Source organism: Oryctolagus cuniculus, chromosome 1 (assembly GCF_051225735.1).
Source record: "Oryctolagus cuniculus isolate XC-2025 breed Fujian yellow rabbit chromosome 1, ASM5122573v1, whole genome shotgun sequence".
NCBI lineage: Eukaryota > Metazoa > Chordata > Mammalia > Lagomorpha > Leporidae > Oryctolagus > Oryctolagus cuniculus.
Window position 1 is genome coordinate 111,688,804 of NC_142867.1, and position 17,888 is coordinate 111,706,691.

At 56.9% G+C, this 17,888-nt stretch overlaps 1 protein-coding gene across 41 annotated transcripts in view; it reads right to left on the reverse strand.

The window, feature by feature from the left end:
- PHLDB1 (pleckstrin homology like domain family B member 1) overlaps positions 1-17,888 on the reverse strand; it is a 46,710-nt gene that overhangs the window by 1,584 nt on the left and 27,238 nt on the right. For 7 of the 41 annotated variants that reach the window (XM_089313313.1, XM_051837648.3, XM_089313325.1 and 4 more), the window contains 15 exons: positions 12,528-12,638; positions 12,307-12,396; positions 11,663-11,806; positions 10,065-10,238; positions 9,544-9,684; positions 8,398-8,538; positions 8,188-8,290; positions 7,720-7,764; positions 6,881-7,154; positions 6,706-6,796; positions 2,539-2,685; positions 1,848-1,964; positions 1,621-1,723; positions 163-248; positions 41-73 (listed from right to left, as the gene is read on the reverse strand). In XM_089313313.1, coding sequence (XP_089169439.1) covers positions 41-73; positions 163-248; positions 1,621-1,723; positions 1,848-1,964; positions 2,539-2,685; positions 6,706-6,796; positions 6,881-7,154; positions 7,720-7,764; positions 8,188-8,290; positions 8,398-8,538; positions 9,544-9,684; positions 10,065-10,238; positions 11,663-11,806; positions 12,307-12,396; positions 12,528-12,638 — 1,800 coding nt within the window. Of the gene's footprint in view, positions 1-40; positions 74-162; positions 249-1,620; positions 1,724-1,847; positions 1,965-2,538; positions 2,686-6,705; positions 6,797-6,880; positions 7,155-7,719; positions 7,765-8,187; positions 8,291-8,397; positions 8,539-9,543; positions 9,685-10,064; positions 10,239-10,568; positions 10,674-11,662; positions 11,807-12,306; positions 12,397-12,527; positions 12,639-17,888 lie in introns of all 41 variants that reach the window. The other 34 variants (XM_089313381.1, XM_051837678.3, XM_051837675.3 and 31 more) reach the window with 21 other exon arrangements.

The following is a 17,888-nucleotide window of genomic DNA, read 5'->3' on the forward strand; positions in this document are numbered from 1 at the left end:
TGTGTGAGGGTTTTTGGTTACAGGAGTGGGGGAGGGGTACCTCGGTCACCATAGTGAAGCGGAAAAACCTCTTCTGGGAGAGGAGAAAGGAAGAGAAAGTGACCAACAGAACGGGGGCAGCCCCTGCCCCGTGGCCTCCCTCCGGTGCCCCTCGCCCCTGACCTTGGCTGCACTGCGCAGGTGGTCATAGTACACTTCCTCAATGGCCTGGAAGTAGATGACGCCCTTCAGCTTCGTCTCATGCTTGTCTGCAAAGGTAAGAAGGGCAGGGCTTTAGAGGGTGGGGCACTTCCCCACCCCGGAGGGACTGGTGGGCCTTGCCTCCCACGGATCCCTCTGTTCACTCATAATACAGAGACATGCAAATGAGAACTCCCCAAAGCAGACCCCGTCCTGTTCCTGCAGCTCACAGCCTCTCCACTACGGCCTCCCAGCTGCTCGCCCTTCCCTTCAAAGTCCGTTCTGCACACATCACGGTGGTCTTCTCTGGTCCATGCCCTGGGCACACACTCGAGTGACCCTCAGACCCCACTGCGTATGTCCCCCCTAGGGCACAGCTGTGCTCTGCCCACAACTTACCGGGCTGAATCTGAACCCTCCTTTATCCACTGTTACGCCTGCCTTGGTCTCCTTTTGTTTTCTAGACATTAAGTCAGGCCTGGTACGTGCTCAGTGCTGGCCTCCTGCCCCTTCGCCCCCTGTTGGTCCTGAGGCAGCCTCCTCTCCCCTCTGCTCTGCGGTCTGATTGCTCGGGGTCAGTTCTGCTCTGCCTCAGGAGCTATGAGACCCTGGGGGATCTAGTTAACCTCTCTGAGCTGCATTCTTCTCATGGGTAAAATGGGTGCAAATACAGTGCTCTCCCCACAGTTTTTGCAAAGATTATATCAGATGATGTATGTGGAGTGCTCAGCACACACCCTCAACAACTGCGCTCTGTGGAGACTGACTCTCTCTCTTCCAACAGATTCCACTGTCACTCGGCCTCCCCCCACAACCTGGAGGGCCCAGGGCAGCTCGGCCCCCACGTGCTCACAATGGAGCTCCCTCTCCAGCCCAGGTGGGAAAATGAGGACGCCTCTGGCTCTCCACACACGGGGCTTGTGATCAGGGGGCACTCAGGGCCTGGGCATCACTGGTGCCAGACCCTGTAGCCCTCCCTACTTCCAGGCTCCTCGAGGGACCACTGTGTGATTTGTAGACAGCTGACAAACTTAATGCCAATTCAGGGCCCACTGAAGCCTTTCTTTTCCCTCTTTCCCCACTGTGGCCATCCACGTTCCAGAAAGGCGTGCTCTGAAACACAGCACGGCTGTGCACCGGTGTGTCAGGAGTAAGAAGTGAGTAGATTGGAGCCCCTGGGATCTTAGAACCCATGTTACCGTGGCACGCCCACCCCTGTGGAAAAAGCTCCTGGCTTCAACCTGGCCCAGCTCCAGCAGTTGCAGCCATTTGGGGAGTGAACCAGCACAGAAATGGAAGTGAGTCAGGTACACTCTATTTACTTCTGTGGTCAGGATGACAAATCATCCCAAGCCTCCGGCCCCCTCCATGGAAGCGTGGCCTCCTTCCGGAAGACCAGTTGTCCTGGCTGACACCCAGAGCAGACCTGTGGACACTCACCCACATAGTAGGACAGGGTGCGCTTGAGCCGGTCAAAGACAAACCAGCGCTTCTTCCAAGACTTAATCTTGCCGCCCATCTTGACCAAGTAGCCACGGCAGACCTGGTGGGAAGGAGTCGGTAGGGAGCCAGCGAAGGCCCCTCAGCCCTGCCTCCTGCAGCGGGGGCTGTCCCCAACACTGCCTTGGCCCAGGGGGCCTCTCCCAGTGCCCGCCCGGTCCTGGTACCTTGCTGCTGAGCACCACGTGCAGACAGGTGTCCACACCGTGGCCTGAGGACTCTATGTGGGTCTTCAGGTCGAAGTCCTCCTTCCGGATCGGCAGGTAGCGGGTCAGGGGTCGGGCCTGGGAGCAGGCGGCAGAGTCAGCATAGCCTCCTCTCTGCCGTGGTTCCCCACCCGACCCCTTAGCTGCAGTCCTGAGCCCGGCCAGGAGGTGAGCAGGTTCCCCCCTCAGACCCATTTCTCCTTCCATCCTTAACTGGCTCAACCATCCTGTGTCAGTCACCCGAGGGCAAGGCTGGTTTTGTGCCAAGGAGGGATTTCTGTCCCAAAGAAAAGTGAGGCCACCAATAGCAGAGACAGGAACCGGAAGGCCCTGTGGGGCAGGGCCGGGATGGCCGAGCAGGAGGGAGGTGCAGTGCAGACTCATAAAGCACACAGGAGCCCAAAGAGGGCCACCCTCATCCTTCTCTGCTGCTGTCTCTGGGAGGCCTGTCCAGACCCTCTTCTCTGAACCAGGGGTCTGCAAGGTGGCTGGCTATATTCCAACCCCCAGCAGCCACACACAGGCTGGCTTGAATGAGCCCTGGGGGCTGGCATATCCCTGGCAGCATTCTGCCTGTGCTAAGGCTAACAGCAATGACCGTTTCTGGAGCAGGTGGCTTCTAAGGCCCAGTGGAGGCAGGCTCCTCCCTCACCTGGGAAAACTGCTTCTCCCGCATCTTGACCTCCTTCTCCACCAGCTGCTGCCTCCGGGCACTCTCGCTCTGCAGCCGCCGTTCCACCTGCTCCCGCCTGCGACGCTCTTCCTCCAGGGCCTGCCGCCGCAGCTCCATCTCCCGCTCCTGCCCCAAAGTCAGGACTCAGCGCTCATACCTGTCCTCTGCCCCCTGGGCTGGGCCTCCTCAGCAGGCCCCACCCTCACAGCCCACCCTCTCTGAGAGCCCTGTGTGGGAAGAATAAATGCTTGGAAGTACATGTCCTGGTTTCAAAACCTAGCCCTGCCACTACCATGGGGCTCTAGGATCCTGACAAAGTAATTTAAACTCTTGGGGCCAGCGCTGTGGTGTAGCTGGTAAAGCCACTGCCTACAGTGCTGGCATCCCATATGGGCACCGGTTCGAGTCCCGTGTTCCACTTCCAATCCACCTCTCTGCTGTGGCCTGGGAAAGCAGAAGATGGCCCAAGTGCTTGGGCCCCTGCACTGTGCAGACTCCTGGCTTTGGATAGGTGCAGCTCTGGCCATTGCGGTCATCTGGGGAAGTGAACCAGTGGATGGAAGACCTCTCTCTCTGCCCCTCTCTCTGTGTAACTCTGAGTTTCAAGTAAATAAATCTTTAAAAAAATTTAAACTTTCTGGCCGGCGCTGCGGCTCACTAGGCTAATCCTCCGCCTTGAGGCACCAGCACACCGGGTTCTAGTCCCGGTCGGGGCGCCGGATTCTGTCCTGGTTGCCCCTCTTCCAGGCCAGCTCTCTGCTGTGGCCAGGGAGTGCAGTGGTGGATGGCCCAAGTGCTTGGGCCCTGCACCCCATGGGAGACCAGGAGAAGCACCTGGCTCCTGCCATTGGATCAGTGCAGTGCCATTGGAGGGTGAACCAACGGCAAAAAGAAGACCTTTCTGTTTCTCTCACTGTCCACTCTGCCTGTCAAAAACAAAACAAAACAAACAAACAAAAAAAACAGACTAAGCCTCGACTGCCTTATCTGTAAACTGGGGTTAAGAATGGCTATTCCATGGGGCCAGCGCTGTGGTGTAGCAGATAAAGCCACCACCTGCAGTGCCAGCATTCCATGTGGGTGCTGGTTTGAGTCCCAGCTGCTCCACTTCCGATTCAGCTCTCTGCTATGGCCTGGGAAAGCAGTGGAATATGGCCCAAGTCCTTGGGCCCCTGCACCCATATGGGAGACCTGGAAAAAGCGCCTGGCTTCAGTCTGGCCCAGCTCTAGCCATTGTGGCTAGTTGGGAAGTGAACCAGTGGATGGAAGACCTCTCTCCCTGCCTCTCCTTCTCTGTGTAACTCTTTCGAATAAATAAATCTTTTTAAAAGAATTCACTCCATTTTCTGGAGTAGGCAATTTACATGTGATTTCATATATATATCATATAGCTCATATGTATATGTAAAATGTCATTGATTCCAGCAGAAAAGCAGCACTCAATAAATAGGGCTCTTATCATTGTATCTGAATTCCAGAATATGGAACAGCTGAACCTCTATTTTTGAACAGTTAATATATTCAGGAATCCTTCCCCAAACACTAACTGAAGATCCCTTGGAACTCAGCATTAGAAATATTTGTTGCTGGGGCTGACACTGTGGTGTAGCAGGTAAAGCCTCTGCCTGAAACACTGGCATCCCATATGGGCACTGGTTCTAGTCCTGGCTGCTCCACTTCTGATCCAGCTCCCTGATAATGTACCTGGGAAAGCAGTGGAGGATGGCCCAAGTCCTTGGGCCCCTGCGCCCACGTGGGAGACCTGGAGGAAGCTCCTGGCTTCAATCTGGCCCAGCTCTAGCCTTCTAGCCTTCAAAAGGCTTCTGACTCAGCCTCTCCCTCTCTGAAACTCGGCCTTTCAAATAAATAAATCTTCTTTAAAAAGAAAAATATTTGTCATTAAACTTTTTGAGATTTATGTATCTATTTGAAAGAATTACAGAGAGGAGTGGCAGAGAGAGAGAGAAAATGTCTTCCATCTGCTGGTTCACTCCCCAATTGGCCAACGGCCAGAGCTGTGCTGATCCGAAGCCAGGAGATTCTTCCAGGTCTCCCACACGGGTGCAGGGGCCCAAGGACTTGGGCCACTTCCACTGCTATCCCAGGCCATAGCAGAGAGCGGATTGGAAGTAGAGCAGTCAGGTCTCTAACCGGCACCCATATGGGATGCCGGCGCTTCAGGCCAGGGTATTAACCCGCTGCGCCACAGCGCTGGCTCCTGTCATTGAACTTTAAACTTTATGGGGGGAAAAATATGATTGGAGCCTAGGGTCACAACTGAACTTATAAAAGCCGTTACAGGCCGGCGCCGTGGCTCACTAGGCTAATCCTCCGCCTTGCGGCGCCGGCACACCGGGTTCTAGTCCTGGTCGGGGCGCTGGATTCTGTCCCAGTTGCCCCTCTTCCAGGCCAGCTCTCTGCTGTGGCCAGGGAGTGCAGTGGAGGATGGCCCAAGTGCTTGGGCCCTGCACCCCATGGGAGACCAGGAGAAGTACCTGGCTCCTGCCATCGGATCAGCGCAGTGCGCTGGCTGCGGCGCGCCGGCCACGGCGGCCATTGGAGGGTGAACCAATGGCAAAAAGGAAGACCTTTCTCTCTGTTTCTCTCACTGTCCACTCTGTCAAAAAAAAAAAAAAAAAAAAAAGCCGTTATAGAAACAGTTCAATTCAAAGGTCATTAAGTGGGGCAGCAGGCTAAGCTGCCTCGGGATGCTGTATCCCAAATCAGAGTGCCTAGGATCAAGTGCTGCCTCCACTTTCAACCCAGCTTTCTGTTCATGTGCCTGGGAAGTAGCAAATGATGGCCCAAGTGTGTGGATCCCTGCCACTCACATGGGAGACTGGATAGAGTTCAGAGCCCCTGGCTCTGGCACTGCCTGGCCCCACCTTCTGTGGGCATTTGGGGAGTGAACCAGTGGCTGGAGATCTTTTTCTCTCTGCCTTTCAAGTAAAGAACAATACATAAATGTTTAAAACAGTAACTATTAAAAAGGAACGGAGTGTTCCATGATGCTCTTTGCATCTGAAACAACAAAGACCTGGCTACCATCAGCTCCCACTGCCGTCTCTGTTGGCTCAGAACTTCACTTGCTGAGAGATGCTCGCACATCAGCCCAACTCTGATGCAAGACTAAGAGGCATGTTTGGCTGGCTGATCCCACATCCACATGGTCTGTGCTTATCTTTCTAATCCTTTCAGCTGCTGCTGCCACTCTCATCTCAAGAGATGCTGCAAGCCTCTCACAGGGAGACGGATGCTTCTGCAGATCTTTGGCTTAATTAACTTCCTTCTCAGGCACTGGTTTCCTGGGCCCATCTATGTCCAGGATACACCCTGGTCTCTCTCTGTTGAGTCCCAGCTCCATGCCCACGTGAAGAGGATGTGACTTCCCTGAGCACCCTCGGTTCCGCAGCCGGCACCTCTGCTCCAGCTTGGACACCTGCAGCCCCTTCTGTCCTGTACCTCAACCCCCAGCTCCAGCTCTTCCTAACCATCCCCAAGAAGCATGACACGCATAGATGACACGCAGAGATCAATAAGCCCACAGAGGGATCAGGGCTGTGGCACAGTGGGTTTCCTCCAACACCAACATCCCATGTGAATGCTGGTTTGAGTCCTGGCTGCTCTGCCCCTGAGCCAGCTCCCTGACAAGGCACCTGGGAAAGCAGCAGATGATGGCTCAAGTTTAGGCCCCTGACACCCACATGGGAGACCCAGATGGAGTTTCTGGCTCCTGGCTTTGGCCTGGCCCAGCCCTGACTATTGTGACCATCTGAGGGGTGAACCAATGGATGGAAGATTCTCTCTCTCTCCCTGTAACTCTGCCTTTCAAATAAATAAATCTTTAAAAAAAAGAAAAAAGTTCACAGAAGCAAGCACACACAGACTGAATGTGCTGAACCATACAGGAAATTCACGGTTGCACAGTCCCTAAGGGAACCTTCTGTTGTCCAGAGCTATGAGGCTGCCCCTCACCCAGCCTCCTATGCCCTCGTGAGCAACACAACTTCTAAAGCACATTTGCCCCCACCGGGATGCTGTGTGGCTAGTGTGGCTAGTGTGGGTGGCAGGGCCTGGGCTGCAGCACAGGCCCTCAGCAGGATGGGCCCCTCCACCTTCTGCCTCCCAGGCCCAGGCCAGCCTCACCCTTGACTCTATGAGCCGGCTCTTCTCCGCGTGGGCCTCTTTCAGCATCTTCTCCATCTCCTCAATCTTCCCCATGTCTAGACCACTGGCACTGGGGAGGCAAGGAGGACGGGGCATGCATCAAGGAGCCCACAGGACCTCTGGCAGAGGCAGTGGGCTGGGCACGGCCAGGTACCTGGACATGTTGTCGGGAGAGCAGGCCGAGTTGCCCCCGGTGGAGATGCTCGTCTCCATGCTATCTGAGCTCTCCAGGCTCAGCGTGTCGTAGGCATGCTCGCCCTCCTCCCCGCGCTCCCGGCCTGCCGGCAGGTGGTGCAGGATGGAGTGGTGCATGAGCGGGGGGAAGGGCGCCGCCCCGTGCAGCGCATCCCACTGGCACTGCGCCTCGGCTGCCGCCTTCTGCTTCAGCTCGGCCAGTCGCCGCCGCTGTTCCTCGATCACCTGCTGCCCTGCAGGAGGAACACCTGGGAGTCACGGTGGGCTCCCACCCGTGGAGAGGGACACATCACAGAGGGAGGCGGCGAGCAGGAAGAACTTAACATAAGGCAGCCCGCTCTCCCTCCCATAGCTCCAGGCTGGCTGCCCCATACAACTGACCCCAGCACTGCCTGGTAACAGTGCTCTCGCTGCATCCCAAGCCCACTGCCCAGGAGGTGCCCTGGCAGTGAGATGGTCGGCTGCTTCCAGCTTACAACCAAGGCCTGAATTGGTGGGCAGAACACATGCACCCACCCTGCCTGCTGGGAAAGGGACAAGGAGGAGATGCAGCGCCGTGAGCACCCAGGATGCCCGTGCAGACCCCCTGCAATGCAGAAGCAAGAGCAGCAAGATAGGAGCCTGGGCAGGGGAGACAGGTGGAGCACAGCTCAGGGCAGGAGAGAAGTCAGCTGGGAGGGTGAGGCCTGGGAGGGAGCCAGCCTGCACACAGCAGGGGCCTGGGCAAGGACACAGCATGCTGACACCCACGCGAGGGCGGCCTGACCAAAGCAACGGCCCCAGGGGTCAACGCTCTACCTGCTGGGTCATCAGTTGGGAGGGGCTCGGCAGGAAGCGACTCAACTGGTGTGGGGGGCCCCCGGGGAGAGGGTATGGGAGAGACACACAGAGGGGATGAGGAGAGAGAGACATACACGTGGACTTTCAAAACAACCAAAATACACACAAGCTACAGGACCCCTGGGTCCCCAGAGCCAACACCTCAAGGAGCCCTTTCTGAACGTCATCAAATCCGGCCCCCCGTCTCCGGACCCAGAGATGTCTACCCCTCCTGAGGTCAACAAGTGCTTCCTTATCTGCTCGGCTCCTGGGAAAGATGTCACATCTCAGGCCCTGGCCCCTGACCCGGAGCCCCGTCAGCTAAACATCAGGAAGCGCTGCTGTAGGCATCTAAACCTTTTTGCTCCTGTGCATGCCCCACTTAAAGGAAAAGCATCCCGTGAAAGGCAGGGCCCGGAGGAGGCCGGGAGCCTTGCGGCCACTCACCCTTCTGCTGCAGCGCCAGCTGGCGCTTGGCTTCGATGTCCTGCAGTGTGGCAGCCAGGTTGCGAGGAAGGCTGCCTGTGCCATTCTGGGCGAGGAGGGTACTCTGCAGAGGGAAGGGAGTGCTGGGCCCGGGGCTCAATACACCCCATCCTCCACGGCGGACTCCAGGCCCCCTTACACGCACGCGCGCCCTGCCCACTGCCTTCAGACCTTCGGGGAAGGGCTACGGCCCAGGGTAGCCACGCTGAGCTGGGAGGAGGAAGAGGAGGAGCCAGAGGATGAAGGAAGGGGGCCGCTGCGGGTCCGGGGCAGGGGGCCGGTGGCCTCACCATCCATTTTAGAGCGGTAAACCTGGAGGGAAGAGACAGCGGCCAGTGACATCAGGCTCTTGAACAGGACACCACCCTTGTATCACCTAGGCTGCTGTAGATCCAAGGTTCTACTCTGGCATCAGGCCTGAAGCCTCTGGGGCCAACCCAACAGGCAGACGCTGTTAGCAGCTGCCAGGCCTCCTTTCCAGGCTGCTCCTCCCTAGGCCAAATCCCTAGTCCTCCTGGGTCAGAGAAAGGTCCTGAAACCGACCCACGCAAGGAGTTCATGCCAGATGGACAGATCTACTTGGGAGACAACTGGAGGCTGGTCCCAGCTCTGCCACTAACAGGTTATGTGGCCTTGAGCCACACACCTCCCAGCTCAAGGCCTTTGCTTCCTTATCTGCAGAAGGAGGGGGCGGGACCAGACTCGGTCTTTGCCAAGCTTCTGGTGGAACTAACCAAGTGTGAATTCCATCTTGGGAGTCAAGGGCTCCCCCTCCCAGCTTGGTGAGTGGGGGAGTTTCCTTATCTCCCCTGCCCCTGTGTGTTGGGTCACATGAGAGCTAACATTGCCCACCCCAAAAGCCTGCAGTAATGATTAAACAAATCAAAGCACGTAGAAGTCAGGATCCAGGCATGCAGGAGAGACACCGCCCACGTTACAGGAGTCACAACTCCGGCAGAGGCCACGCAAGGATAACTCCTGGAAGCTGGAACTTCAGATGCTGCCGCAGGTCAGGGGGTAAAACCTGGGAGGAGACTGTCCAAGGACCCTCCCCCTGCCGGGGGGCCGCCTAGGCCAACAAAACCACAACCTCACCCAGCACAGATCCCAACGTGACCACAGCTCCACAACCCCCTGCCACTGGACAGTCACATCACCCTTGGCTCAGGAGGCTGGCCCTTCAGTTGCTGCCCATGGAGAGAACTTCACTGCCCTGAAGGGGCTGACCCCCACCCCACCCCACCCCCAGTGACCCTGTGCGGCCGGTGGAATGGCAGAGCAAGCCTGGGAGGATGCAGAACCGGGGGGGGGGGTTACCTGCAGCTGACGGGAAGCTTTGGCGGGCAGAGGCGGGGGGGAGGAGCGAGGGGAGGCCGCTGCAGGGCCAGTCCCCAGCCCCGCCATCAGCTCCTGGTACCACTGCTCTAAGTCTACGGCAGGGAGCAGCAGCTTCTCCATCTGGAGGGGTCACGAGGAGGGACACAAGGACGGGGACAGGAGGAGGGGAAGGATGCCAGGACACAGGGGAAGGAAAAGGCAGTAGAAGGGAGAAAGAGGAAGGGGAAGGGAGGCCAGGCCAGGGAGAGGGGCAGGAGGGAGGCGGGAGAAAGGAGCACACACAAAGAGAGAAGAGAACACAGTGAGACTACAGGTGCCCCGCGAGTGCTGAAGGCAAAGAGAAGCAGTGCATGGACGGCTCCGGACCACGGAAGCATCATCAGACACCAGCCAGCCAGGGCCCGCAGCGCCGAGCACTCCCCCGGGGCTGGCCGGCAGGGGTAACAGACAGAGCCACGCCAGTCACAGGGCGGGGATGGCAAGACACACAGATCACCAACCTTGGGGGAAGGCGTGATGGAAGCAGAGGAGGAGGAGGAGGGCGGCACGGGAGCAAAGCTGCTGGTGGGAACGAGGTCCCGAGAGGCAGAGGCCCAGGGAGGCAGGCCTGGCGCAGGTGCTGGGGCCACGGATGAGCTGCCCCACATCACCCTTAGCTGCTCAAGCGTCACGTACTTGGGGGAAGACCAGCCGGAGGAGGGAATATAAGAGGTTAACAGGACTGGAACTGAAGAGAGGGCTGTGTCCACAGGAGAGGGTGGGAGCACAGAGCAGAGGTGGCTTGCAGAGCCAGGCAGGGTCAGAGTCCTGGCAGCAGGAGACTCATCTGAGAGCAGCGCCTGCCCCTCTGCAGCCCACAGGGCATGCCCAACGTCCCTCACACCAGCTACCCTTCTCCCTCACTGTTGCAGACAGACCCTGCTACCCCACCCCCACCAAGGGGCAGTCTAGGGTACCCACAGGAAGGCCCCTAGGCATAGGTGGGCACACGCAGTGGCTGGTACCTCACTGTCAGGCAGGGGCTGGGTGGGCGCGCTGGGGGAGATGGCAGAAGCATAGGGGTCCAAGCGAGAGCACAGCTGGAGAACCTCTGCCAGGCTCACATACTCCTGGGGCGCCCATGGGAGGGGAAGATGGGCGGAGAAAAGGTTAACGGGGTTTGACCAGGTACTTAGCACCCCACACTCCATGCGAGGCCACATCACAGGGCCACCACTCCATGTCAATACAAAACCAGAGGCCGAGGTGGGACACTCGGCTGCCTTCTGTGGCTGCAGGTGGGGGAGCCACCAAAGTGGAAGCAGAACTGAGTGCTGGGAGGTTCCCCGCAGCTCCATTCTCAGGGCCACCTTGGCATCTGATCCCTGCCCCCAGGAGACCTCAAAGGCCCTTCGCTGGGTTTATCTCAGACCCAGGGCAGGTGAAAAAGCCCAGGAAGGCCTCCCAAGAGCCCACTGAGGGTCAGGGCCCAGTTTTCAGAGATCTAACCTGTCTCCCACACCCTGGGCAGCCCCAGGCGGGCACACACATGCAGCCTCAGGCACCCGCCACACCACTGACCAGGGACCCTCACATCCTCTCCACTGGGGAAGGCACTGGAAACTGGCAGTGACACTACGAGGGCCTGAGCAAGACAGAGCGAGAAAGAAGCCATAGCAGGGAACAGTTAAAAAGCCTGGCAGGAAAATGGGCCCGGTGCCCACTGGGAAAGACGCCAGCACAAGCAGCTGTGGTTGTGAAGGCAGGGACTGTCACACTCATCCTCAGAAGGGCCGGGGCAAAGCCCAGGATCCTAAACCCACCCAGTCAGTGGCTCAGCTGGGCCTGAGTCCACAGCCAGGCTGTCCTGTGGTGCACATGAAAAAGGAACAAGTGAGCCAGAGAGCTGAGGAGTGGCATGCAGAATACATGCGAAGTAAGACCCAAATCAGTGTCCCTGATGCTGCTCGGGCTGTTGGCGTGCCCTGTGGGCAGCAGAGCAGCACTCACACCAGGTCCCCCAACCTCTAGCCAGCCAGGCCTGGCAAGGGCTGTAGGCAGGAGCTCAGCAGGCAGGCAGGCAGTGGGCAAAGCAGAGCACACAGTTAGCTGTGATTACCTCTTGTGCTTTGGGGCAGAGCAGAGTGGAAGCAGATGGAGTTAAGGGGACAGAGGCGGCCCCAGCCTGAGAAGCCCCTGGCAACAGGCTCAGAGCCTTAGTCCCCAGGCCCAGGTCTGAGGACTGGGGGATGAGCAGCTCAGCCTATGGAGAGGGGGGATGGTGAGGGGTCTCAGCACTCATGCCCCGCCTGCCCTCCCCCCATCCCAGGCCTAAACTGCTGTGCAGTGAGGCAGGGAGGGAGGGGAAGAGGTCAGCAAACCAGGTGCATCCCAGTCAGACCTCACACACCAGACACAGACTTGGGAAGCAACTGCCGAGGAGGCTTCGGTGCCCACTGGTGAGCCAAGACTGTCTTCCAGATGGAAGCCTGGAGAGTCCCAGATCTCTAAGACACCCACCGGATGAGCATGCCTGGCCCTGCCCCCATCCCACCTACACTCCAGTCTCAAATGGTGAGATTAGTGGGCTCCACAGAGCACGAACAGCAACTCAGAGGAAGCAGCCGGTAGCCATGGAGGGTCAAGTCCCGGACCTCAGGAGCCTCTCTCCTCTAATCTCTGCAGCTCGGGAAAGCAGCCCCGAGTGCAGCCTCAGCCATGGGAGCCCCCAGGACACCCTGCGGGCTGACCCAACCCTGTTACCTCTTTGAGAGTCGAGGTGGTTTTCGGGAAAGGCCTGCCCCCCGTGAGCGCGTGGTATCTCCTCTCCAGCATGGTCAGTTTCTCCTTCTCCTGCAAGCCGCACCAAGGGCCAGAGTCAGAGAATGAGGGACACGAGGGTGAAGACGGGGGGAGGCAGCAGCCATCTGCACCCTGGCTCCTGTGTTCCCCCCTCCCCCCCAGCCCCACCTGCCAGGCATTACCTTCTGCAGCAGCTGCAGCGAGGCATTCTTGTCGCGGGCCAGGCGCTCTGACTCCTGCACAGCCTGCGCCCGGATCTGCCCGGCCTGACTGTCCAGAACTGCGAGGCGCTCCTGGAGGACATGGGGTGGTCAGTCAGGCCTGGGTGAACTGAGCCCAAAGTGCGACTCTCCTGCCCAGATACCCAGGGCACCAGTGAGGGAACCAGCTCTTTCACTTGGCCCACCATACCACAGGCCAGGAAAACCCAGGCTGCAGTGGTCAGCCCCTTTTCCTCTCCTACCTCCCTCCCCTAGCCTGTAACTCCTGTGCCACCAGACACACTAGCCGGAACCAAATCCCTAAATCTGCCTTTCCCTACTCCCACAGTCAGTGGGTCCCGGAGCCCAGGACACTGAATAGTTCACCCACCCCCACCCCATGGCTGCCACTCAAATCCAGGCCTCTGCCCCCTGGCCTGAGTCTGAGTCGTCTCACCAGCTATCTGCTTCCACACTCAACTTTCTTATCCACTCCATGCTACCACAAAACAGCCCCCTAAAAAGGCCTCTTTCTAGTCTTTCTAAAGAAAATACATATTTCTTAATTTTTACTAGGATGCACACTGGGGAGCTGGTGTCGTGGCACAGTGGGTAAAGCTGCTGTCTGCAATGCCTACATCCATATGGGCTCTGGTTCTTGTCCCATCCAACTCCCTGCTAATGGCTTAAGAAAAGCAGTAGAAGATGGCCCAAGCATCTGGGCCCCTGCCACCCACATGGGAGACCTGGATAGAATTCCTGGCTCCTGGCTTCTGCCTGGCCCAGCTCTGACCACTGCAGCCATCTGAACCAGCAGATGGAACTCCTGGTTCCTGGCTTTGGCCTGGCCCAGCCCTGATTGATGCAGCCATTTGGAGAGTGGACCAGGGGATAGAAGCTCACTCTCTCCCCATTTCTCCTTCCCTCTCTGTAACTGTTTCAAATAAATAAATAAATAACTCTTAAAAAAATCCACACTGGGGCAGGCATTAAGCCGCCCCTTGAGATGCCTGCATTCCATATGGGAATGCTTGGTTCGAGTCCCAGCTCCTCCACTTCAGTAAAGTTTCCTAATGTGCAAAATAGGAGGCAGCAGATGATGGCTCAAGGACTTGGGTTCCTGCCACTCATGCAGGAGAACTGGATGGAGTTCCTGGCTCTTGACTTCAGCCTGGACCAGCCCTGACTGTTGCAGGCATTTGGGGGGTAAACCAGTGGGTAGAAGATCTGTCTCTCTGCCTTTCGCATAAATTAATAAATATATCGCTAAAATTTTTTAGAAGATCCACAAGTAAGGCCAGGTCATTCCTCTCCTCAGAATCTTTCAGTGGCTTCTCATCACCCACAGGATAAAGCACAAATCCCTGACCTGGCACGCAAGGGTGCCTAGCCCTTGCCCTGCCTCTGCAGCGGCCTCCCACCCCCCTTAGCCAAGACAGCTGTCCATTTTCTCCACACACTCCAGGCTTGGCCTCCAAGACCTCACTGGATGCTACCTCCCCTCCAAAGCCTTCCTTGACTGCCACTCGGTTTCTTTGCTCCTTTGCCCTCCTCCCCTGTTCTCTCACTGTTCTGTATCACCTTAGGCCTCTCTCATGTCACTGTCATCTGTGAGCATACTGTCGCTGCCACTACCACCACCACCTGCCCTGCATGTTAACAGCCAATGCATATGGTCTCTTCTGTTTCCACATCCCCAACAGGGCTCAGCACAGTGCCTGGCTCAACTATCATGTGCTGATTTCAAGGAAATGCAATAAGAAGTCAGGAGGAAGGATGAGGACCTGGGGTGGGGTGGGGGTTGGAATAGGCCAGATTAATGCTAAGAGGGCTTCCTGGGAGAGGCAGCCATAGTTAGGAGCAAGAGCTGGGAGAGGAAAGCATGAAGAAGGGAGCTGTCCTGCACCTAAACCTGGGGTCAACCCAGAGGACGACTGCAGCAGGCCAGGCAGTGACCCTCACAGGACAGCTGCCAGTTACCTCTTAGGGGCCAGGAACTCTACCAAATGTTTTGCAATTCACATCTCAGGTAACTCCCGTATCACGCAGGTACCTTTATGTCCATTTTATAGGTGATGGCACTGACACTTGGGAGCTAAAGTCTCTAAGGTAGTGGGTGACAGAGCTAGGATTAGGATCAGATCTGTTGGACTCCAAGGCCAGTGCTCTCAACCACTCTGAACCAAAGAGGACTGAGCAGCACAGGGCGCCAGGGCACAGGGCCTGGGGCAGACCCTGGGAGCTGAGGGATAGAAGCTGGGCAGAGCTCACAAGGAGCAGCACAGAGAGAATGTAACCTCTGGGTCCTGGCAGCAGGGCTGCAGCTGCCCAGGGGCCAGGGTAGCTGTGAGAGGGAAGCAGCATCTACTGCTGCTGACCTTCCCACAACTCCCAGGAGCTTAGGCAGCCTAGAACTTCAAGTGGATGAGCTGAGCTGATCTAAGGGCCCCTGCTGCATTCCCTCCAGAAGAAAAGAGGAAGATGGAGAAGAGCCAGCCCTAGCCCTTGTGTAGCACAGTGGAAGGAACATGGTCTTTGGGTTCAGGCAGGCCCAAGTTTCAAATCTGAGTCTGACACTTACCTGCTAGGCTTTGAGTACACAGACACACACACACACACACACACACACACACCTCCTCTGAACCCCAGTTGCCTTGTCTATAAAATGAGGATAAGCGAGCCTGCCTTATAAGACAATCCCAAGGACAGCAGGAGATAACCCAACGTGGCCTCCTGCTAGCGTGCCTGGCCTATGCCCAAGGGCTTAGGAAATGTGAGTTCTCTTATTTCCTTTCATCAGTCTCACATCCGGAAAGTGGGTGCATGTGTAAGGCAGAACAGCTCGGGGAGGGAAGCAAGGGAGCTGGACTCAGGGGAGGGCCACAGCTCCCCACTGACCACCAAACCCAGGCTAGCCAGCAAACCTCAGCCCTAGCCCTGCTCACCACTTCTGCACACTCCTCCCCCAGCTCACTGCCCTCACCTCTAACATGTTCACACCCGCCGAGCCCATTGCACATGTATGCACGAGTATAGAGGGACACAAGCCTCAGCCACACCTGAGTCTATAGGTGTGAGCCATCCAGGGCTTCCAATTCCCCTCCCCTCCCCTCCCCTTGCTAAGCCTAGCTTCTCTCTCTCTCTCACTCACACCCCCCCCCCCCCAACACACACACATCCCTGCCCCACCATCCTGCCACTGTCCCAGCCAGGTCTGAGATCAGCAGATGCTCATAGCATCTAGCACATCACTGCCCACCAGGACACAGTGCCCAATCCCCTTGCTTAAGAGTTCAGTGGTGGAGTGTGGGGAGCAACTCGGACTAGACTAAGTTACTGGAATTAAGACTTATTCTATGCATCTGCTCTCCCACAATATGGTGCTGGGAGAGGAGTAAACAACTTTTACACAGCTGCCTCCAGTTCGACCAGTAACCTGCAGGAGCTGATCCTGCTCCTGATTGGAGGAGAGCAGCTTACTCGGCGTGTGGGTAGCAGAGTTGGGATTGGTGGAAGAGGACTATAAAGGAGGAGAGAGACAACATGCACCAGGAACATCTATCTGAAGGAACACCTGAGCAGCCCCCGAGAGAGCCGGCCGGCGGTGTGCCGCTCCCCCGCGGAAGTGGGGAAAGTGGCAGGGGGCACTGCCCTTCCACAGAGGTGGAAGGACGGTAGCCAACCCGGGAAGAACCAGCAGCAAACCCGGGAAGGGCCGAGCAGACAAAAGAACAGTGCAGGGTTCTGTGTCGTTCCTCCGTGAAGAGGGGGAGCGACATAATGGTGCCGTGACTCGGATAGGAAACCTAGGAGGGAAGAAGCGGGAAAAAGTGGGAAAATACCGGAGAGAGAGACTAGGGAAGAGCCTAGGGAAAAGCCGGACAGAAAAAGTGCCGGAAGAAGTTAGATTGAAAGTGAAAGTGAAAGTGAAAGCTGGAAGAAACATAGACTCAGATACAGACTATGGCGGGGAAGCTAGGAGAAATCTGTGGTTAAAAGCGAAAGTGAAAGCTAGAAGAAACTTAGACTCGGATACGGACTGTGGGGAGAAGCCAGGAGAAATGAGAGGGGAATATTGTTGGAAGAAAAGTTAGGAAACATACCGGGTAGAGAAAAATGTTAGGGAAAATGAAGCCGCGGGGGCAGGCCGAAGCGTAGACGTAAGCTAGGTTGGGATTCATCAAGTCAGCCTGCGGAACAAAAGGCGAAAAACTAAAACCAGAGGCGGAGACGTAAACTAGGTTGGAATCCGTCAGATTAGCCCGGGGAGCAAAAGATGGGAAGCCAAACCAAAAGGCGGAGACGTAAGCTAGGTTGGAATTCGTCAGGTTAGCCCGGGGAACTTAGACTGAAAACCGAGAAGCGGAAACGTGAGCTAGGCTGTGTGATTCGCGGAAGCCGCCACGCGCAGAGAAAGCGCGCGGGGCACAAGCAGAGAGAGCGCACGGGGCGCGAGTAGATAGGGAACGCGGGGCTGGCGCGGGGCCGTGGTGCGGGTTTGAAGGGCACGAAGGGCGCGGAGCGCGCTTGAAGCCAGGAAGCCGCGCAGATGAGAAGCGCGGGCTGAAGCGCGCCTCGGGGCAGGCGCCAGGAAGCCGCGGGGATAAGAGAAATAGAAGTTTAAAAGTAAAATGAGAGAAATAGGAATGCTGGCAGATAGAAATAAATAGACAGAATGTAATAGAAGTAATAGATAGAATGCTGGCAGATAGAAGTAAAATAGGAGAGATAGGAATGCCCGGAGATAGAGAAATAGAGAAAAATAAGGCCTCCCCACAACATGGCAATGAGAGAGCTCGGATTCGGTCTGCCTGATTAGTAAGACGATAAGCAACTGCAGGCAGTATGCGCCGCAGGTCACCGAAGAAAGGCACGAATCAACATCAGTAAGTCTCCCAACAACATGGCAATGAGAAGGCTCGGATTCGGTTTGCCTGATTGGTAGGGCTTGTAAGCACCTGCAGGCAGTTCTAGCAGAGCAGAGCATGCGCTGCAGGGCACCGAACACAGGCACGCATCAGCGCCTAAAAACCTCCTCACAACATGGCAAAGAGAGGACCCGGATTCGGTTTGCCTGATTGGTAGGGCTTGTAAGCACCTGTGGGCAACTCTAGCAAGCAGAGCAGAGTGTGTGCTGTGGGGCACCGAAGACAGGCGCGTATCAACGCCAAAAAATAAAAAGAAAGGGGGAACTGTGGGGAGCAGCTTGGACTAGACTAAGTTACTGGAATTAAGACTTATTCTATGCATCTGCTCTCCCACAATATGGCGCTGGGAGAGGAGTAAACAACTTTTACACAGCTGCCTCCAGTTCGACCAGTAACCTGCAGGAGCTGATCCTGC